This window comes from Oreochromis niloticus, linkage group LG23, assembly GCF_001858045.2.
Source record: "Oreochromis niloticus isolate F11D_XX linkage group LG23, O_niloticus_UMD_NMBU, whole genome shotgun sequence".
Taxonomy (NCBI): Eukaryota; Metazoa; Chordata; class Actinopteri; order Cichliformes; family Cichlidae; genus Oreochromis; species Oreochromis niloticus.
Window position 1 is genome coordinate 34,877,697 of NC_031986.2, and position 21,005 is coordinate 34,898,701.

General features: G+C 45.1%; 3 protein-coding genes across 11 annotated transcripts in view; 2 read left to right on the top strand and 1 right to left on the bottom strand.

Moving 5' to 3' along the window:
• Positions 1–491: 491 nt before the first annotated feature.
• Positions 492–5,995, bottom strand: npl (N-acetylneuraminate pyruvate lyase (dihydrodipicolinate synthase)). Of its 5 annotated transcripts, none has more exons than XM_013275070.3 (12): positions 5,864–5,995; positions 5,566–5,651; positions 5,326–5,399; positions 3,701–3,788; positions 3,479–3,536; positions 2,564–2,639; positions 2,358–2,450; positions 2,116–2,261; positions 1,983–2,029; positions 1,816–1,900; positions 1,682–1,721; positions 492–1,581 (listed from the first exon to the last, which is right to left on the bottom strand). In XM_013275070.3, the coding sequence occupies exons 2-12, from the start codon at positions 5,646–5,648 to the stop codon at positions 1,439–1,441; spliced, it is 933 nt and encodes a 310-aa protein (XP_013130524.1). In that variant the 5' UTR covers positions 5,649–5,651; positions 5,864–5,995; the 3' UTR covers positions 492–1,438. The 5 variants fall into 5 exon arrangements, with proteins under 5 accessions (XP_013130524.1, XP_013130525.1, XP_005478790.1 ...); XM_013275071.3 differs by having other exon boundaries at positions 5,566–5,669; positions 5,864–5,990; XM_005478733.4 differs by lacking the exon at positions 5,326–5,399 and having other exon boundaries at positions 5,864–5,993.
• Positions 5,996–6,707: 712 nt separating this feature from the next.
• edem3 (ER degradation enhancer, mannosidase alpha-like 3) lies at positions 6,708–17,729 on the top strand. Of its 2 annotated transcripts, XM_005478731.4 has the most exons (21): positions 6,708–8,053; positions 8,144–8,189; positions 8,318–8,418; positions 8,553–8,592; positions 8,861–8,973; positions 9,114–9,267; positions 9,962–10,096; positions 11,223–11,328; positions 11,518–11,615; positions 12,003–12,128; positions 12,211–12,294; positions 12,492–12,575; positions 12,856–12,980; positions 13,305–13,476; positions 13,570–13,715; positions 13,826–13,970; positions 14,298–14,489; positions 14,696–14,861; positions 15,099–15,284; positions 15,620–15,667; positions 16,599–17,729. In XM_005478731.4, exons 1-21 carry the CDS (start codon positions 7,965–7,967, stop codon positions 16,946–16,948), a joined length of 2,706 nt encoding a protein of 901 aa, XP_005478788.1. In that variant the 5' UTR covers positions 6,708–7,964; the 3' UTR covers positions 16,949–17,729. The 2 variants fall into 2 exon arrangements, with proteins under 2 accessions (XP_005478788.1, XP_003451404.1); XM_003451356.5 differs by lacking the exon at positions 15,620–15,667 and having other exon boundaries at positions 6,723–8,053.
• Positions 17,730–18,012: 283 nt separating this feature from the next.
• Positions 18,013–21,005, top strand: part of zgc:92140 (uncharacterized protein C1orf21 homolog) — a 29,229-nt gene continuing 26,236 nt past the window's right edge. Inside the window, exon 1 of one of the 4 annotated variants that reach the window (XM_003451355.5) lies at positions 18,013–18,245. The gene's annotated coding sequence lies outside the window, so the exon portion shown is untranslated. Of the gene's footprint in view, positions 18,246–18,312; positions 18,604–20,608; positions 20,744–21,005 lie in introns of those variants that run through there. The other 3 variants (XM_005478735.4, XM_005478734.4, XM_025903301.1) reach the window with 3 other exon arrangements.

Sequence of the window (21,005 nt, forward strand, 5' to 3'; positions counted from 1 at the left end):
TTTTCCCAGGTATGCTTTCACTGTGCTGGCAGTGTGTTTGGGATCATTGTCGTGCTGAAAAATGAAGCTGCTGCCAATCAGATGCTTCCCAGATGTTACTGCATGGTGGATCAAACTCTGATGGTGCTTTTTTATGTTCATAAATCATCAGTTTTAACAAAAATCTCCAACACCACTGACAGAAATGCAGCCCAAACCATGACATCCAGGTCATTGTAGTCTAAGGAGTTTGGAAAGAAAAGCGTCTGGACTTCTTTAAGTTTCCTTAAAGACGTTTCATCTCTCATCCGAGAAGCTTCTTCAGTTCTAAGAGCAATTGGTGGAGAGTCCCAGATTTTAAGCCCTATAGTAGTGTCACCACAATCAATTGCTCTTAGAACTGAAGAAGCTTCTCGGATGAGAGATGAAACGTCTTCAAGGAAACTTAAAGAAGTCCAGACACTTTTCTTTCCAAGCTTCTTAGACTACAATGACCTGGATGACGGAGAACCTTCACAGACATGACAGAGCACCATCTCGCTGCTGTACCTCTGTACATATTGATAAAATAATGAACTAAACTTTCAAATTTGGATTCTTCACTCGATCAGACCTGTTTACACTGATTTTCAGTCCAGTTCTTGTGTAGTTTTCATACCTCAGCCATACCCTTGTTTCCCTTCATTAAGCACGGGTTCCTGATAGTCGCCCTTCCACTGAGACTAATAAGGTAGAGATCAGCTGGAGATCCAGATCATCTCTCAGGTTCTGTGTCAGGTCTTTTCTGGAGTATTTCATGTTTTTTTTAAGGACATAACTTTCAGATACTCTTCATCTGCAGCCGATGGGACTTCTTCTTCTGTCCACTTTGCTCAGATTTTTAACGACACACTGCACATCGTGCTAAAATATGCCAGGATTTTTTTGGCTAATAGCTCTTTGGAAATCATCTTCTTGGTGCAAAATAATATTCTGTGTCTAATTGTCATTATCTTTGAGATTTTTCATAGATTCAGGTGAACAAATGGGAACAAATTATGTGCCTAAAGATTTAACTTAACATTTATTTTCTGCTAAGTTTTCTGTTATGTGCAGACACATCGCTGGTTCATTCCCTGAGTTAGGAACATTTTCATACTTGAATCATTCACATTCCTCTGAAAATGCTTGGGTACAAGGACTGGACCGAAAGTGAGTGAAGAAGCAGCTTTCTGAAAGCCTCGAGAACAAGAAAGAACAAGAACAAGAACAAGAAAGTCTGGCTCCTTGGAAGCAAAATATAAAGAAATGAAGGGTGACTCAAAACTTTTGCACAGTCCTGTATATTGCCATATTCACAGTTAATTGATGAGGACACTTAACATAGTCGGGTAAAGACCTAACAATATGGAGTAAATCTATGGTGAGAGTCTGTGTAATCTATTACTGGAATGAGGGATGTTCAAGCATTGACATATCGTTATTCAGGAAAGATGCTGTCGTATTTCTGTTTGATGGCCAGAGCACGAGCAGCTGGACATGTCATCACCGGGAGACGAGGGGGTCCCAGATCCAAGCCCGACAGCTCGTTCATCAACTGTTTGTTTACTCCCACATCAAAACCTGTCAGCAACAACAGCACATTATTAAATGCAGAAAAAAAAGACACCATTAAAGGATAACTATGTCAGATTCGATTTAGCAGAGCAAAGCTATCACTCACCAAGTTTTATGGCAAAACTCAGAAGCTCCTGAATCTTGAACTGCTCGTGGAAATCAAATTAAAGATGTACAGATGTGAGCAAAGTGGTACAAATGATCAAGGACACACAGCAGCGGTAGAGAGATCAGCAGTACCTGTATCGTCCTGGCTTGGACGAGGTCGCCGGTCTCGAACGCTGATATGAGCTTGTTGACGTGACATCCTACGTAATTATATGTGCTGCGTGCAGAGAAATAAAACTACTGAGCATAGAGAAGGAATAAAGACAGAGCATCGTGCAAATGAAAGGTCACACACACACCTGCCAACTGCTCCATGGGCTCCCATTGCCAAAGCTCCTAGAAGTTGCTATTTTTAAAACGAATGACATTTTTTAGATAGTTCCACGGCTAAGGTTAAAGTGACAAAAGGCTACAAAAAGGGGAAAGACTGACCTCGTCCACGCCATAGAGGACTGACCAGTGAGGCTGACTGTAACTGATACACTGGCCCAAGTCCATCAGGTCACTCTCAGTGAACTTGATTCCTCTAAAGGAAGGGATGACCTTCTCAATACCTTCTATTAGTTCTCTCACTTTCACTAAAGAAATAAAACAAACAGGGAAAAAAAACACATCATAAAAGACATATGAAATTTAAGTGTGGTTAGGAATGTCCAAAACTCAGACCGGCTCACCGTTAACCCCAGTGACTGATGGGACATGATAATAATAGAAGGGCAGAGTTGGAGCAGCTGAAGCCACTTCCTGGAGAAAGGTCCTCAAAACATCTGAAGCAGGGTGACAAGAAAAGAGATGCAGAGGTTTTTTTTTGGCTCACATGATGTCATGTATGAAATGTATTAATAATGCTGCAATGTGCATGTCTAAAAACATCACACACCTGCACTGCTGGGCTTGAAGAAGGATGGAGCAATGACTGCTATGCCATCGGCCTCAATCTGTGCTGCATGGTGAGCCTGGAAGAAGGACAACGAAAAATAGGAAATGAATGGATTATCAATTATCTAAAAAAGAAAGAAAGAAAAGAAACCCCATTAGATAATAATAACCAGGCAAATTATTAACTATGACATCTGGATATTCTGAATAGATTTATAATTACCACAATAAATGCCATTGCCTGATAACATCTCTGACTGGTCACGTGATGTGTGACGTCATGTGCTCTGGAGACTTTACACCAGGCCTCATAGTCTGCTCTCTCCTCTCCCCCTGACTGGCTGTTTTTTTCCTCTTTGACACACTCACTCAGACTTACTGTGCACTCAGGCCTTGCATGCACGCTGATGTGCTGACAGACACACACAAACACACGTTTGATCTGTTGACTTCTTTGTCAGACCCTTTTAAGCAGGGTTGTGACACAATGAACGGACCTCTAACCCGCACCAAACAACATGCTGCTCTTTAACTGACACGTGACTGTCACACAGGACGTCGTGTGTCAGATTATTCGCTGACTGGGACCAGAAATTTCCTGCAACACAGTGACTGCCTAACATTTCGATAGCTCTACCATTTAAATTGAAAACATTTAGTATAAAGTAATATAGAAACAGTGTTTTATTTTTACTGCAAGCACATGTGGTGCCTGAACACACTGCTAATATTAAATCTGACTTATCTAATGGGCGTGTTGTGTACACCTCAGGTTAAGTCTGTCCTGGTTAAGGTGAGGCTCAGCCTGTGATACTAGGCCAGTGTGGAAGAAACTCCACTTAAACCCTGTGTTACTAAATTTAAACATATTTTCACACAGGAGCTCGACAGAAAAGGGAATCATGGCATAACTCACCAGTTCTTGGGTGTCTTTAAGACTCAGGCAGCCAACATGAACAATCACCTGGTCCATCCTGTGGCGAGAGAACATTTCCTCAATATCTATTTTTTAACTGTATACTCAACACTTTAATGCCCACGATGACTTTAGGTAATAGCTATAATGTGCATCTGCTTGTTTGTTTGTTTTTTTTTCAGTAAAAATTGAGTAAAAATCTAATTGCCTGTGATGACCTACTTGCCCTTTGCTTTTCGACACCACTCCTCAGCCAGGAGCTTCCTCTCTTCCACACTGAGAGACATGCTCTCGCCCGTGGTGCCATTCACTGCAAGCAAAGAAACGTCTGTCCAAGTTCCACATCACTGAAACTTAAATCTCAAGATTCTCAGTCTTAAAAACCAAACAAGATCAAAAAGCATGTGATTAAATAGACATAAAAGGATGGCGTAGCCTATAAGAGTCTAGCACAGCCCACTTGCCACCACTTCAGCAAAGGATAGAAAAACTGTAAGAAACGAAGGAAACCGCTACTGCGGACCAGTCATCGTGGAACTTATGCCACAGACTGCTGACTGTGCGATAATTCACAGGACAAAACTATTTCAAGTCTAGAAAGCAGTGGTGCAGACAATGATGGGGAAATTAAATAGAGCTGGAAGAGCATAAAAACACAATGAGGTACAAAGATCAGCACAAACATCCTCTGCTGACTAAGCACTCACAGAAAGTAGTGTGGAAATGAGACATTAACACAGGAGAAGCTCAGGCTGAGCTATAGTGATTCACGGGCTTTTGGTGAAGTGGAAAATGAAGCGGTAAGCATTTCAGAGTCACGCCTGGCTCACGGGGAGAGCTGTGCGGAGGAAAGGGCGGGATCTTGACATCGTCTCAACTTTTCTCTGTGTATGAAAGAGCTGCAGATAACAGCCGGCACTCGAGACGTGGGAATCTACTTCAGCTTAAGCAGAAATGTCAAGGATGAGTGTGTGAACTGAAGAAGAATGCTTAAACTGCAAATAACAAGTGTAAAGACCAATGTGTCCTTTTATTACACGAGGTCTTCATTAACAGCTAACAGCAGCATTAAAAAGGCACCCTGTGGAGTTTGGTTTCCTGGTGGAACAACAGTGCAATAACTGCCTCACAGGTCCTGGTTTTTAGTGTTTTGTGGACGGACACAGCAGGAAAACTGCAGAATAATCCCACCAATCAGATTACACAAAGAGACATTAAAAAGTTGAGACTGAGTGGGGTTTCTTTGCATGTTTCATTCTGTTCTCTGGGCTATTTTGCCTCCAGCCACATGTCACTGCATGTTCAACAAAAACATTGCATTCATAATCCAGAGTGAATTTTTGCAGTAACTCTTACAGAGCATGATTGTTTTCTCTGATTACCCTCGGACATTTCACACCAAAGGTATGCATTAGCTGGGACTAATTTTGAATACGCCGTCCCAGCAGCTGCAGGAGACCAGTGTGTTGCATCCTTGCATGGATATGATAGATGTGATATATAATATTTCATAAAGGCAATAATTCGAGTAAAAATGATGCAAAGTTTCTAAAAAGCTGGATATTATACTCAGAAGGAATCATCAGTTAAATACTTACATGGGATTTTTATAAGAAGTCAATAATGTTTTATTGAGTTGTGCAGTTCAGCTAACTTGCTATCGTTTTAGATTATATTTACACCACAGAATAGGGTTAATGTGATTAACAAAGGAGCAACATATCTACCACGGTAAAACAACAGTATGTCTACAAATCAGCGGATGAATCATGCAATATTAGAGTTGATTCGGTGGGAATACAGAAAAAACACAAATATAAAAAGAAAGAATCCTCCGGTAAACTTACCAAACACTTTATTTACACCTTGCTTCTCTTTCAAGTAGTCAATATAAGGTCCAATCACTGATAGGTTGATTTCACTGTTTTGGGAGAATGTGAAAAATATAGGCCTACACATGTGGCAAAAAAGAATACCTGACAACAGGTGTGTAAGATGCCCGTCCCTGCGCCTCCCCAGTTACCATACATCTCACACACTTTTACTGAACAGACACACAGGAGGAAAGGGGCTTCAGATCTCCTTACCCTTCACTGGTGATCGGAGTGAATGTGGCTGCAACAAGTCCTGTCAGCTTTTTGTCGGCGGCAGGAGCCATGATAGACATCATGTTCTGGCACAGAGAGGCACACTGGAGTGAAACAAAAGAAACACCGCAGAACAAACAGGCGAGCCACAGCCTTTGACATCAGCGCACTGTTCTGACTCACAAACTTTATAATATACCACACGGTATGTAAACAGAAGATGGGCTGTAAACTGATATACTATGAAAAGGAAATTATGGAGCATCAAAAGCAGCTCCAAAGACGATCTCCGGCTTACCTGCACGGTCTTTCCTTATGAGAGCCGCTGGCATAGATTTCAGTTTTAAGGGAAGTGGATCCCTGGTTATAACTTGTTTTCTTGGGCAGGGATTTGCTGAAATGCTTGTCATGTGAACGTCAAACAACTAAACGTCAAGTAACATCGCAAAGATCCATGGGAAATGTAGTTAGTTGGGGGGAAATTGCATAACAAGTAAATATGAACTTTATCCGCTTTTATATTAAAATATTTCAAATTAAATACTTTCCTCACCTTCACACACACACACACACACACACACACACACACACACACACACACACATATCGGACTGTTTTTTAATGTACTGATAGGACTGAATTTACTCAGCATTTATGGTGCATTCATTTTCCATCAGGATATTTCTTAATTGTAGCGCTACCAGCGCGTGCAGAAAAGTAGTAAAAAGTTAGAATAGATTTTGCATGTGGCCATACAGTCACAGGACAGTCACATAAGTGAAATATGTAGTTTTACAGGTGGGGAGCAATAACTGTGTGCCATACAAGCAAAAGTTACTAATAGTAAACAAAGAAAACACAATGAAAGCAAGAATTCACATAAAATGACAGATATTTGGCTGAATTTGTTTCGTCTGCGGTATTGATAATTATTAGATTATTATAGTGTTATTTGCCTTAGATTAAAGGCCGTGATTGCAAATTTAATCGTTGGGATTGTACCTACTTTTTCTGAGCTTTCATGAACGACACAGAAGTGCACCCTTTATTTTTTTTTTCCTCATTTTTGACTGTCAGGTAGCACTTCCGCTTCATTGTGTAACCGTCATGTTACCGGAGGTAATGTGTGTAACTCCCATATAGACATCATCAGTATGCCTATGTGTTTTCTGACAGGCTGGTTACTGACTCACAGTTACATTATCAAATTCCAACCGAGAGGTCTTTAACTGTTTCTCAGCCTGACAGAAAGTGCCACAGGACAAAGAAAACCTACTACCACCCCGCCTACTCGTCCAGGAAGCGGATGTTGTTGACGTTTTCATCGTAATAGCATCCGGTTTTTTGACGGCAGCTAGCTTGGGGAAACACAGCCGTACGGCGAAATTATCAACTTAATAGCAAAAAACACGGAGAAGATACCCGGGAAAGGCCCGCCGTTCAGCGATGGAGAGGTGTTTTTTCGACCCATCTCGTATTCCCGGGTCGCCTGTTGTCACCTGCCCGGCTAGTTAGCACCGCTCAGCTAATTAGAGACCGACAAGTGCTCGGCTTCTTCTAAGTAGCAGACGAAAGAGAGCTGTCAAGAGGAGGAAATCATTAACTCGCATGTAGGAAGCTTTTCTTCTAACAGGCCAGGTGATAGCGGGAGGTGTTGCCTAGACTCTTGGTTTAATTTGCACCAGGCTGTTTGAGGACAAGAGTTATAAATACAGATAAGGCATGGACTGTTAACTCGGAACATTTTGGTTTGGCTCACATTGAGTTATAAAGATCACCGGGAACCGTTATAACGTAAAAAAGAGAAGCTTTCCCAACACTTTCCACTGGTGTGTGAGGCAAAAAACATCTGGAAAACAGCGGTTTGGTTTCCAGCTGGATTGGTTTGGCTCGGCAGGGTTTCGTCTTAATGGAGTTTTAAATGTAACGTCAGGGTTTTGCATGACAACGTGTCACACATCCTGTGTAGAATCAGCCCAGGTGAGAACCTGGGAACGTAAACAGGTGTGACACGTACAGGGACCTGCTCCCAAGAGGTGGCGCATATTTCCACTACAACCAGTCGCTGGCACATACTGTCAGCTAGGCTTAAATATCTGGTTACTTGAACTCATTCCTGCTGGGATATTTTACCCGTAGTTTCAGCTGTGGACGCACATTTTACCCAGCCACTCTTTGGGTTCTACACCGATAGAGTGTAAGTAGCCAAAACTGACTCTTCGTGCTATTTTTGAGCATTGCTCATTAGACATTACCTCACAGGGAAAGCTAAAAAAAAGAATGATTGGGATGGAATAAGTTAGTTTTAGCAGTGTAAGCTGTTCTGGGTGGTCTCATTAGATTAGATAGTGTACTTTAGGTTTGTATGCATTTAGCTGTAATCTTCCCAGCACGCCACAATGCCGCCAGTACTGTTCTTGTTGATACTGTTGGGAGCATTATGCAGCCCCGGACAGGCCATGTCCCGGGAGGAGAAGCAGAAATTGAAGTAAGTTGAAGAAAAAACACTCATGCTTTTTCTCATCTGAGCAGATGTTATACCTGCTGACTTCTTTCTGTTTGTCTGCTTTTGTTTAAGGAACCAAGTGGTTGAGATGTTTGACCATGCATATCAGAACTATATGGTGAGTAAACAGAAGAGCTAAGAGAAGTTCATTATGTGAGCATTTTTTTTATTTGTTCAAATCTGCGAACACACGGTCCGGTCGACAGCATCAGCACTTTGTCTAAAGTGTGTTTGTGTGTTTCCCAGGACCATGCGTACCCAGCAGATGAGCTGATGCCTCTAACGTGCAGAGGACGAGTCCGTGGGCTCGAGCCCAGCCGTGGAGACATAGATGATGCACTTGGCAAGTGAGTACCAGGCTGCCTTTGTTATGGCCACAGCAGTCCGAGTTGCTTTATTTACTTTACTGCTTTGGAGCTCGTCAGGAGGTTTTGTCTGTTTGTGTCACTCTTGATAAACTGTTACGATTTCCCCCTCAAAGGTTTTCGCTGACCCTCATCGATACTCTGGACACTTTGGTGGTGAGTACGCTTTGTTTGCTCCTGATGTTTATTTGTTTAATGAAAAATAATAAACGAATAAGAATCACATGCTGTGTAGAACAGATGATTCCATATGCTGTTTTGCTTAACATTTAAATCTGTGCAATGTGTCTGGAGTCCTTAATATTAAATATAAATTTCCTGTTAGGTATTTCTGGGATTATTTTTCTTTCCAGTGCATTTCATTTGATATTTAAACTATGTGTAATAGAGCCCAGTTTCACAGTCATCCGTTTCTGGCTTGCAGCTTTTAAATAAGACGACAGAGTTTGAAGACGCAGTGAGGCGAGTCCTGTCAGACGTGCGGCTGGACAACGACATCGTCGTGTCCGTCTTTGAGACCAACATTCGAGTCCTCGGGTGAGATTGGATTAAATTGTCTTCAGATAGTTAAAGTCAACAAATACAACCCCGTGCACTGTCCCACATTTTAAAATGATAGGATTGTGTTGTACTAAATTCACTGTATGTGGATGTTGTGTGTGCGTGCGTCTGATCAGAGGTCTGCTGGGAGGACACTCCATGGCCGTGATGTTGAAAGAAGGAGGTCAGCACATGCAGTGGTACCAGGATGAGCTCCTACACATGGCTAAAGACCTGGGGCTCCGACTGCTGCCGGCATTCAACACCAGCAGTGGCCTGCCTTATCCCAGGGTAAGACAGAAACACTCGGGCAGAATTACAGAATGTATGTAAGCTGATGTAGGCTTGTGGGAGGTTATTTTGTTATATACTAAGATACAGCTTTCTTTCTCCTATGCCTACTTTATCCTTGACCCCTGCAAGTCATAGAAGTGCAGGTATGCAGGGTCTCCCTAATTGAGGCAGTGTCCTGCTCCCTGCCTCTGGGCAAAAGCCAACTCTAGCAGTGTGACTTCTTTTATTAAATGCACTAAATGTCCACAGCAGGCTTCCAAATGGTTTTCTTAAAAGGGGTATTATTGATGTTCTGCAGCTTGGAGGATAGCAGCAGCTCGCTTGTTGTTCAGTAAGAAGAGTGCAGGTCATATGTGACGCAGTCATAGAGTCGATCCACGTCTGTGCGATGAAAAAAAATAGAAGACTTACAGAATCTTTAGTAAAGATGATTTGTTTTATGTCTATTACAAAAGAAATGTTTGAGTTTATTCACATACTGCAAACAGTTACCTGCGTTTGCTCGGGGCATTCTGTCACTTCACGGCTTCATGTTTCCATTTTCTGCTTCACTGCTCCGCTCGCAGCTGTCACCGCTTCCTGATGCAGACGTTCTCTTGGCTGACTTGTTTTCATGCAAATCCTCTCGCAAGATCAAACGCGTCTCTCAAAGCAGAGTTATAATGTTTTTCTTTTCCTTTCCGATTGACAGGTGAACCTGAAACATGGTGTCAGGGGGCCCGAGACGAGGACGGGCACAGAAACGGACACCTGCACAGCGTGCGCAGGAACCATCATCCTGGAGTTTGCCGCTTTAAGCCGTTTCACTGGGGACCCTGTGTTTGAGGTAACGCGTGGCTGTCGTATGATCACGTGGTGCAGCGGGGACATTAGCACTCAGCAAAGCATTATGAGCAGCGCATTTCAGCAGTAATTTAAAATGCACATCTTTTTCCATCCATCCGTTTTCTTCTGCTGATCCAGTTCAGATTGAGCTCTTAGTCTTTTAAACATTTGCAATCACTTACACACCACATGTCTCTGTTTTAGTTGTATCGTGTCACTGTTTCTGCGCCTTGAGGCACTTCATGGCTGTCTAAGAGCTCTTTTTGTGTCCCGAGCAGCCACACCCAACACACAGTTTAAGTTTCATTTGAGATCAGTTTGCAAATCCTTGGCTTCATGAAACCATCCTGTTATGTAATGATATGTAAATATTATAATGCCACGTAGTGTCTCATGTTTACAGGTGAGATGTCGTTCTGTTTTTTCTTGTTTAACATGTATTTTTTAAACAGTGCTCATATCTTAAATTAACAATGATACATCATAACTGCCTGTGTTCCCCCCCCCCCCGCCTGGGGCTGAACATATTTAGGGTAACTGAGTAAACTCAGCTCTGTCACCTCTTTTTGAAAACAACAACATCTTCCCAGTTCCCTTTTTGCTGTTACACAAGTGCATGCAGACTTGAAAACTGCTGCTTGTCATCATTTCTGTTCATTTCTGCGCTGATGTTAATCAGGAAGCACCTGATGGTGTTTCTGTTTCATTAGTTTGCCCTGCAGATTTTTGACCTCACATAAAGTCAAATCATTTTAAAGCCGAGTCTCGTTTCCTTGAACTATTCCAGTAAGCACAACGCCATGTTGTCATTCAGCTAAATATGTCTTTATTTATCCTCTGCACATGTCAATTTCCTTTTTTAAAAAGCCGCTCGTGGAAATATAATAAAACGAGTCACATCAGGAAATATATGCTCTGGTTTTTTTTGTTTTTTTTAAATCAGCGTTTTATTCTGATTACAGGTATTTTTCTTTGGCTTTCTCTGTGCTCTACACTGTTTCAGTTCCTGGCAGCAGTAAACTGCTGAATAAGCACAGAGTCAGTTTCTGTAATCCTTCAAAGAGTGCAGACCTGCTGCAGATTGATTTTTCCTGGTTAATCGATAAAGCACCCTTCCCCTCTAACAGGCCCATGCCCGGAGAGCTTTGGACTTTCTTTGGGAGAAGAGGCAGAGAAACAGCAATCTGGTGGGAACCACGATCAACATCCACTCTGGAGAGTGGGTCCGAAGAGGTGAGAGAGCAGGTATAGGGAGGACTTGTGACTGAGGAAGAGAGAGAAAGACTGGGGCAGTGTTTGTTATTGAAGGAAGGAAATAGGAAAAGTGATTTGAAGTACGGTAGGATCTTGTGGGTAAACTAGAACTGTTATGTGTCCTCTGACTCCTCTCGTCTTATAAAGTGATGATTTTGTGTGTTCCAGACAGCGGAGTCGGAGCAGGAATTGATTCGTATTATGAATACCTGCTAAAGGCCTACGTCCTCTTGGGAGACGACCTGTTTCTGGAGCGGTTCAATATTGTAAGCACACACACACAGACGCTTTGCTGGAGTAATCTGATGCTTCACTGTGTGAATAATAGCATTTGTCACAATGGCATCTCCCTCATGAAGCAGCGTTACAGATTTAAGGTTGCTCGCTTGAGCCGAGTCCTTGATCACAAAGGTCGCTGTTCATGTGACGCTCGCAGAACAGTTTGTTACCCAAGAAGAATAGTTTGAACTTTTTTATGCATGACAGATTTCTGTATTTATCCTTTCTCTTCTCACTGACGGGACTGGAAACATACACACACCTGCCAAGTCGCACCAAACCGGGTCACAGTTTACAGTTAATAAGTAATAAAACAAAATGTAGTCTGTTCTGTTTATCTTAACGGTTGTATCTTCTTTGCGTGTCCCATTTAGCACTACGCATCTATCATGAAGTACATTAGCCAGCCTCCTCTGCTGCTGGACGTCCACATCCACAAACCTCTGCTTCCTGCTCGCACCTGGATGGACTCTCTGCTGGCCTTCTTCCCAGGGCTGCAGGTCAGATTAGATCATGTGAACTCGAACGTTTTGCTGGTCGTTAAGCATTTCAGGAACACGACTAACATTTCCTATGTCCCAGGTGCTGAAGGGAGATATCCGCCCTGCCATCGAGACTCATGAGATGTTGTACCAAGTTACCAAAAAACACAACTTCCTGCCAGAGGTAGTCTATCTGCTCAGTGAAATTTAACCATTCGGTCAGATAACCTCATATGACTTGTGCTGCCAACTAAAACAGTTTGAAACGCACAAGCTTGCACTTATTACTACACCGCTGCATTTTCCCTTCATCTGTCTGTTCTATTTATGCTGCTTAGCACGAGTGCGCTGACCCCTTTGTCCTTCTCCGGTTGTCCTCAGGCCTTCACTACTGATTTCAGGGTACACTGGGCCCAACATCCCCTGAGGCCTGAATTTGCAGAGAGCACCTATTTCCTTTACAAGGTAATTTATCAAGTAGTTTGACATAATGCAGGCATTCTCATTTCACAGTGCGGGTTTAATAACATGCAGTAGTTTATGCTAAGCCTGCTTCTTCTACTATGTTTCTGACATATCTCAAGGTGCATGAGAGTTTATCTAGTTTGTCAGAAATGCTGGAATAATTAAGCACCCTTCAACATACAGATCACTGATATGTGTTTATAGATATGTAGTCTCATTAAAATTCACTGATGTGCTGTCCTTGTGTGGTGATCGCACGCCTGCCCTCTCGTTCTGCCAGGCCACAGGAGACCCTTACTACCTGGAGGCAGGTCGCACCATTATGGACAACCTCAATCGCTTTGCTCGTGTTCCCTGCGGCTTCGCAGCAATGAAGGATGTACGGACTGGCAGCCACGAGGATCGGTGGGAACGATAGGCTCCTTATTTGAGTGACGATTGTGAAACCAGGCACTGTGTTTAGATATGCTTACACCACATTAGATTTGCATACAGGAGATAATGCAAGGGGAAAACAAAATGTTATCACAGTCGATGGTATGCCATCATTTAATCTTTGGATGGGGATTGTGGTGAAAGCATTTTATAAACTACACTGGGAGGAGATACAAATCTGGGGAGGGTGTCCCCGGTTGCCGAATCAAACATGTGGATCCATGTCGCTGCGCAGTAAGGAGACTTCTTTGCAGTTCCCAGAAATTAAAGAATTTATGTGGTCGTTTTTTTCAGAATGGACTCGTTCTTCCTCGCTGAGATGTTTAAGTACCTGTTCCTGCTGTTTGCTGAACCGGACGACATACCGTTTGACGTGGAGGACTACGTTTTCACAACCGAGGCACACCTGCTGCCCCTGTCTCTCTCCATGGCCCCTCACTCCTCACCTGCTCCCTCAAATCGAACGGTGACGAAAACCATTCCTCTGTAACAAAACTTTTAGAAAGTGATGAAACCATGGACACCTTTTGATTTAAATGTCTGGTTCCTGATGTTTCAGTCAGAGGAGGAGCTGGACGACTCAAACTTTGACTGGACTTGCCCCAATACGCACCTCCTGTTTCCTGACCCTGCCTTCCCTCGCATCCTGAGAGAACCGATCCGTAGCGCCGTTGATAAGAGCTGCCCGCGCCCCGCCCCTTACAGGTATGCACGCTAAACAGGTTAAACCTGGCTGCGAGTAATGATCTGTTATCTATAATCGCTCACCTCTTCTGTCTTTCATTTTCACTGCTTCTTCCCATGCCTTCTGTCAGGGAACCTGGTATGGGCCGTCCTCCCCTCAGGGCTCAGGACTTCATGGCAAACAACCCTGAACATCTGGAGCTGCTGAGGAGGATGGGAGTCAGTCTCATCCACCTAAAGGATGGCAGGGTGCAGCTGGTCCAGCATGCTACACAGGTCAACACCACGCAGCCCAGATGTGAACAAACACAGTATCCATAGCTGAGATAAATAGGTTTACTGCTGCTTCTCAGCTGTTTCACGCTGAGCATTAGAATCAGAATAACCAGGTTTAAGAAGCTCATTATGAACCGCTCTGACCACCCAGTCAGTCTCTGGAGGCAATGGGGGAAAAATATCTTTTAAAATCTGAAAATATTTCTTTATAATTTATAAGTAATAAATGCAGAAGAGCATGTGCGCATACAAGATATCAGACATTGTTGGGCCTGAAGACTTTCACACGTTCTTTCACCCTTTAAACGCTCTCTCTGTCGCCCATAGGCGGTGAGCGCAGTGGCAGCGGAGGACGGCGTGCGGTTCATGCAGGAGATGATGGAGCTGTCCAGTCAGCAGCAGAAAGAGCAGCTGCCTCCGAGAGCCATTCAAATCGTCTCACATCCATTCTTTGGCAGGGTGGTGCTGACCGCTGGCCCGGCACAGTTTGGCACGGATCTCTCCAAAAGTTCCACAGGGGTGAGTGGGCTCGCCAAGCTTCGGGGTTACAATTGGTCACTAAAGGGTCCTTCTGTTGGTCTTTCGTAAGCGAGGCTCTCACGTTTCCTCTTCAGGATCACAGATGGAGACACGAGTGCTTGCTCACAGAGCTCTGAGATACGTGCTGTTAGTGTTGGTTTTTGTTCTTTCTGTAACTTCGCCTCTTTTCTGCCTCGTTTGTGCAGGTGCGGGGCTTTGTCACTGTGGCCGAGCCCTACAGCGGCTGCAGTGAGATCGCTAACGCTGAGTACATCCAGGGTCACATCGCTCTGCTCCAAAGGGGTCAGTGCATGTTTGCAGAGAAGGCCCGGCACATCCAGAAGGCTGGCGCCATTGGAGGCATAGTCATTGGTGAGCGCGAGCAGCAGATAACACGAGACGGAAGATGACTGCTCAGTGACTAGATTAGTGCTCGACAACCTAATTATCTCAAAGACAGCCAGCCCAGTAATTTCTACTCATAGCATCGTGATTAAACAGCAAAGCAACACGTTTCTGAGCAGATTCACGAAACAATAAGTTATTTTTATGTTTCATCTAGAAAAACGAGAAGCTGTTCTTAAAAACAAAAAACCCCTATCATTGCAGACGATAACGAGGGCAGCAGCAGCGACACAGCTCCACTCTTTCAGATGGCGGGGGATGGCCGCAGCACCGATGATGTCACCTTGCCTCTCCTCTTCCTGTTCCACAAGGAAGGCAACATCCTGCTGGAGGCGCTGAAGGAGTACAGAGAGGTGGAGGTGCTGCTGAGCGACAAAGCCAGAGACAGAGGTGTGACACTCTCCCTGATGGTTCCTCTTTGTTCCTCTCCGCTCGCTTCGTGAGACTCATCACGTCAGTGTGCTTTTATGCCTCCGCTGACTGAGCCTTAACGTGGCTCCATAAAATAAAGATGGGGTGCAGGGATTCGGGCGTTATTTGAAGTCTCAGAGCTTGTGGCTTATTCCAAAACCACCCACTAGTTGTGGTTATAATGGGAAATGGGGGAGGTTTGCATCCTTATCGCTCTTTCCCTCCTTTTCTCTGTTCTGTGTAACAGTGCCTTTCTCTCTTCCCTGTCTTGCTTTCTTCTCTTTCTTGCAAACTCTGTCCTTTTTGATGAGCAGCGGCCATATTCAAAGGTAAACCTCTTCCTGGAAGCCTGATCGAGGGCAGTAAGTATGCGCTTTTTTTTTTTCTCTCTTCTTTAATCTCTGTTTTTCCTCTTTGTAGTAATGCTTGTGGGTCTTCATCCTGTGCAGTCTGGCTCGTTGCCTCAGGTTTCTGTTTCCGACTTTCACAGAGAAGCTTGGTGCAATCACAGAAATGTGTCATTTGTTATTTCCTCCTTCAAAGAGTTTATGTCATAGCTGCTTTTTCTGTCTTTGGTCATCATAGGTTTCACAGGAAGACAGGACAGTGGCAGGGTTTGACCACACTTATCTGCTTTTACTTTGATATAAACAGCTGTAAAAACAAATCTTTATAACGAATCCTGAACAGTTTAAAGAGAGGCCATTATTATGAGAATGACTTCCAGTTGCACATCTGCACCGTAGGAGCTGTTGGGTCTGAGCATCTGCTGTGCACTCTGCAGACCTTGGATCTCAGATCCTTTGATTAATGGCAAGTCTGTGCAACCACAGAGCCATTGTGACACCATAATGACCAGATCGCCTGCACCCATCTGCACCTGAATCATGCGAGCCTCTGGGTTAGCGGCAGTCCTAAACGGGCGCACTCGTTCCTTAACTTGCTCACAATCTGCAGCTGAAAAAGCGGCTGCATTTTTAGAAGAGATAACAGACTGAAAACGCTTTATCGCTGACCAGATCTGTGTCAAATTCACACTGCATCCGTCTGCCAGGTTCATTTTCGCAGCCGACTCTCAGTTTAGTTGTGGAGCTATGTGAGGAAGGTTTTATCTTGTGGGAAACATGACTCACATTCAGCATCATGCTGTTATAGTTGTCAGCCTCTTGATGAAAACGGTTCTATTTTTGACTGAGAATGGTTACCAGGAGGCATCTATAGATTACAGAGGAGGGAGGGGAGCAGTGTTTGTGTGTAAAGCCGTTTCGTCTCACGCCCCTGCTTCCTTTTCAGGTGGAGATGTGCAAGAAACGGAGGAGGACTGCTTGACTGAGGCAACGACTCCCACCTCACATGAACCTATAGGCCAGTCACAGATGAGCACGTTGGAGCTAGGCGATAGTGCTCCGGAGGAAGTCAGTCCAGTGGATGAAGATACTAGTCCTGCAGAGGAAGTTGGTGCACCAAAAGAGGAAGCCAGTCCTGCAGAGGCGGAGCCGGCTGCGGCTCAGCCTCAAGAGGGCAGAGACTCGGAGAAGCCCGAGGAAGACACGGACTCAAGCAGCCAGTCGGTCGACGAACTGCTGGCTGATTGGCAAGAAGACTTGGAGGCCTTCAAGCAGATGGAGAAGGATGAGCTCTGACAGACGTTAGGTGCGTTCTGCCCTGTGACTGGTCTGATCCCGCCACGGGGAGCGACTGCGAGGAAGTGCATCTTCACGTGTCACCGGCCTTAGTCTTATGAATCGAAAGGAAGCTGGGGATGATGTCTTCTCTTGCCCTCGGCAAATGGTATCGCGTGCCAAGGCGACCCACGTACTGTCTCTGGGCCATAAGGGAGTTGTTTTTAGGTTCTTACACTTTGTTTTTTTTGTCTGAGCAGATTCTATCTGATGGATTATGACCATGACATGGACCACACTGTTTCTAACTTTGTCTCAGTTTCCACTTCATATTACTTCACTGTTGTTCTCTCTATGCATTTCTGACCACTTTAACTCAGTCCAGTGCTGGTCAACTGCTTTCTCACAAATTAATCCACTGACCAATCAGTTTTATTTAAACGTGTTCATAGGTTTACTTGTTTGGTGGTCTCGGGCCTTATCGTATGTACACGTTGATCACAGTTGAGGAGGATTGGTGATGGATAAGCTGCGGGATCTCAGCACCGAGCTTGATATTGCTGAAGGCTTTACTAAGTCACGTGTCAGTGTAAATATGTATGTTGACTGAAATTACTACAGGGCTGTTTGCTCAGGTTCTGGTTCACACCACAACAGCTTCTGGACCATGTCGGGTGATGCAGACACACCCTCAACAGCACGACGGGATGGATAACGGCGCCACAGGGGGGCGCTGTGTGATCTGCAGAAATAAGCCAATAAGTTGACAGGGTGAGAATAAATAAAAACGAATGAAAGGGAACTTGCTGTCTGAACACAGAGTGCTTGATTTAATAATAAAAAAAAAAAAAGTCAAACAGAAGGAGGTTTAAAAATGTCGCTTTCCTGTTTTACTGCACCGACTGTTCTCATGTGATTAAAATATTCCATTTTTAAAACAAATCTTATTTGAGAGGAAATGATGAACATATTCTGGCTTTTGTGGAACAAAGAGGCAGGAGATGTGAAAATCATTTCTGTTCCGACAGAGGTTTCTGTGCAGTGGGCGGACACCCCCATCAAATCACTCGAGTCAACGTGACAGACGTGTAATTGGGAAATTGTCAGTATGCGCCATGGTATTACTGTCAGAGTGATTCAAACCCTGCTGCAAGAAGTGCTCATCATATTTAGCAGAAATATGTATTTAAATCTGTTTTTGTCACTTGAGTAAAAGTACAAGTATCTGCTGAACCGATCCCATGTTTACACTCGCTGGCGGTTATTTTAATACGGTGCGAAGAAATGAAAACGCAGTAAAAGTACACGACAGAGGTAGGTAAGTACTCTGTACATTTCCAGCACTTTTGTTTATGTGCACATTTACGTGCGTGTCTCGTGAATGCGAGCAGCTCTCCTGCTGCTCAGCGCCTTCGGAGCGTTTTTACGCAGCGGTGATGTGCAGCTCGGGCCCGGCGCTGATTGGTGGCTCGGTGGGGCACTCCTCAGCAAGATGGCTGCATTGCTGCGCGCAATAGTGGCATCCTGGTGAAATGACGCAAGCCACAGTTTACGTTCAGTCCTCGCGGCTCAGAGCCTGAGCTCTCCAGTCTCCATAGCGCAGATCCCGCCCGACACAGCCGGAAGACCGCCCGGCTCTCCTCCTCCACCGGACCGAGTGGAACCGGTTCATTTGAGTAAGTAGCAGCGGGGATTGCCTGCTGATGTGTCCCGGAGGTGCGGTTTGTCCTGCTGTCCGTGGACTCTTTTCTTTTGTTGTTGTTTCCCGAGTGTCCGTGATTACCGGGCGCTCTCCTTCCTGCACACTGTCGATGGTTTCTCGCTGGCGGGGCTGGCCGTGGGGCTAACGACGCGTTGTTTCTCTGTTTCTCTCGCTCGTTTTTAACTATCACTGTTGTTACTGGTGGTAAAATCCACGAGGAGCCCACACGGAGCTGTGTTCGTGTCTCGCGTTTGGACTGTGTGAATGCGCTCGCTCGCTCGCCGTGGACAGCGTTGGCTCGGCGCATTTCAAATTTTCCACACATCCTGGCGGCTGTGCCAGGCTGTCCCGCTGCTGGGAGCCCGTGTGTCTGGGAGGGAGATACTCCTCACAGGAAAGAGCAGCTTTGGTCGAAGCTACAGGCCGTTAACCTTTGTGGAAATGAAACTATGAACACACGCACACAGCACTGACTCCCCCTGTGGGGAACAAAGCTCCCAGTGTCTCCCTGTAGCACAGCTGGACACAGCTGTTAAGCGGCTCGAGCTCCAGGACAGAGCAGAGCTCTGTGGCCGTCCAGGGGCTCACACCTCTGCTGCTGCTGCTAAACCTGTGGTACAACTTCTGAGCTGCCTTCTGTCCACAGCAGCCTTTTGGCCTGCGGGGGAACGACCTGCTGATCGTCTTTGTTCCTCATGACTGCCTCAGAGGAAGACAGAAGCTGCTGGATTGTATGAACAAAGTCACAGCAGCCAGGATTACATCTGATACACAGACCATTTGCAGCTCATTAGCTCAAAGTTACCCGAGTCTGTTTCAGATGGATCCTTCCCTGCTTCCTCAGACACTATGAAGCACACCGGATCGCCAAAGGCACTTCAGAAGTTTCCAAACCGCCTTTCTGGCTGCTGCCTTTAAATGTACCATATGGTCATTAGCTACTGTAGACTTCAGCTGCCATCAGCAGCAGATCATTACATCCGTTTGGTGGCTGTGCAGCTCTGGTGTAGCCAGACAGTTAAAGGGGACAGCATCCATCACCTGCAGCTCCCATCAGGGCCAGACCAGCAATCCTGTGGGTGGATGTTGTGGTGCCCCTCCTGACTTTAGCCTTGTTTTATCTCCATCTATCTGCCTCCATCTGCCTCTCTCCTCCACACTCCCTCCCTCACTTGTTTATCTGTTACTGTGTGTGTGTGCTTGTTTCTCACATATGCCTTTCTGGTTCCGGTGGCTAGCATTAGAGACTGAAATATAAACGTCTCACTCCTCCACACTCCTTCTCTTCCTCTCTATTCTGAGTCTTCCTGCCTCTTCCTCATCCACCTGTGGCCTCCTCACCTTCGACTGATTAACAGCGATCCAGGTGAACACACAGGCACTCATAGGGTCATCCCGCAACACCTGACGTGTCATCTTTTTGGGAAGTGGAGGGTTTCCATGGTTACCGCAGGATGTCTTCTCTGTCTGTGGGTGTGGGAGGGAGTTCCCGTGACTGTCTCTTCCATCCAGTTTGTGTTCGCTTTGAGGGCATTGTGCTCTGTGGGAGGTGCGGCTGAGTGCTGTCAGCTGTGATGAGGTAGTCTGTATTGCAGTGTGGAAAGCACAAGGTCAGCACAACTCAATCCTCCAGGTTCACTGTACCTGTCAGTTTGACTGAGGGCGTCGCAGGCTGATTAGGTTTTCTACCCGGCCGAATTAACAAAGTGCAAGAGGCAAATGTTGCAACATTAAGCCCAAAAAACCCGCACTTGTGTCATTACCCGCCGCTGTGCTCCTTCTGCTCCGTGCGTTCCTGTTTATTTTGCATTCCGTGTGCAGATCGGTGGACGAGGGTTGTCTTCTGGCTGCTCGCTTTGTGTGTGAACAGGGATTGGCTGAGTGGCCTGCACACGTGCTTTCTGTCACACGACGAAGCGTCCCGTCTCTGTGTCCCTGCCTGTGTTTACAGTTCAGTTCGTGTTCAGAGTCCAGCTGGGATGGAGACATGGAGACAGACTGCAGTATTGATTTTGCTTTCCATTTCTTTTTCTTTTTATTCGCCTGATTTCCAATCTCCACTCTAGTTAAGGGGTCGCTGACGGGGTCTCAGCTGTGGAACTGTTAATGCACAAGTAGGTGGTGGTGAAAAATTATATAAAAGTTACATAAAAGGTCAGTGTTTTGGAGGAGGGGGGTTCCTGTTGGCGGTATACCAGTTCCATCTTCCCATACTATGACACCCTTGTGTGGCTGTTAATGCTCAGTTAGAGCACTCAGCTCTGTTATTAAGGATGTATGAACTGAGCCATGGTTGTTGGAGCCCAGCTTCCAGTTCCACCAGCAGACATCAGGGCCAAGATTTCAGCGTCTGTCTTCCAGGCATCACAAGATGGT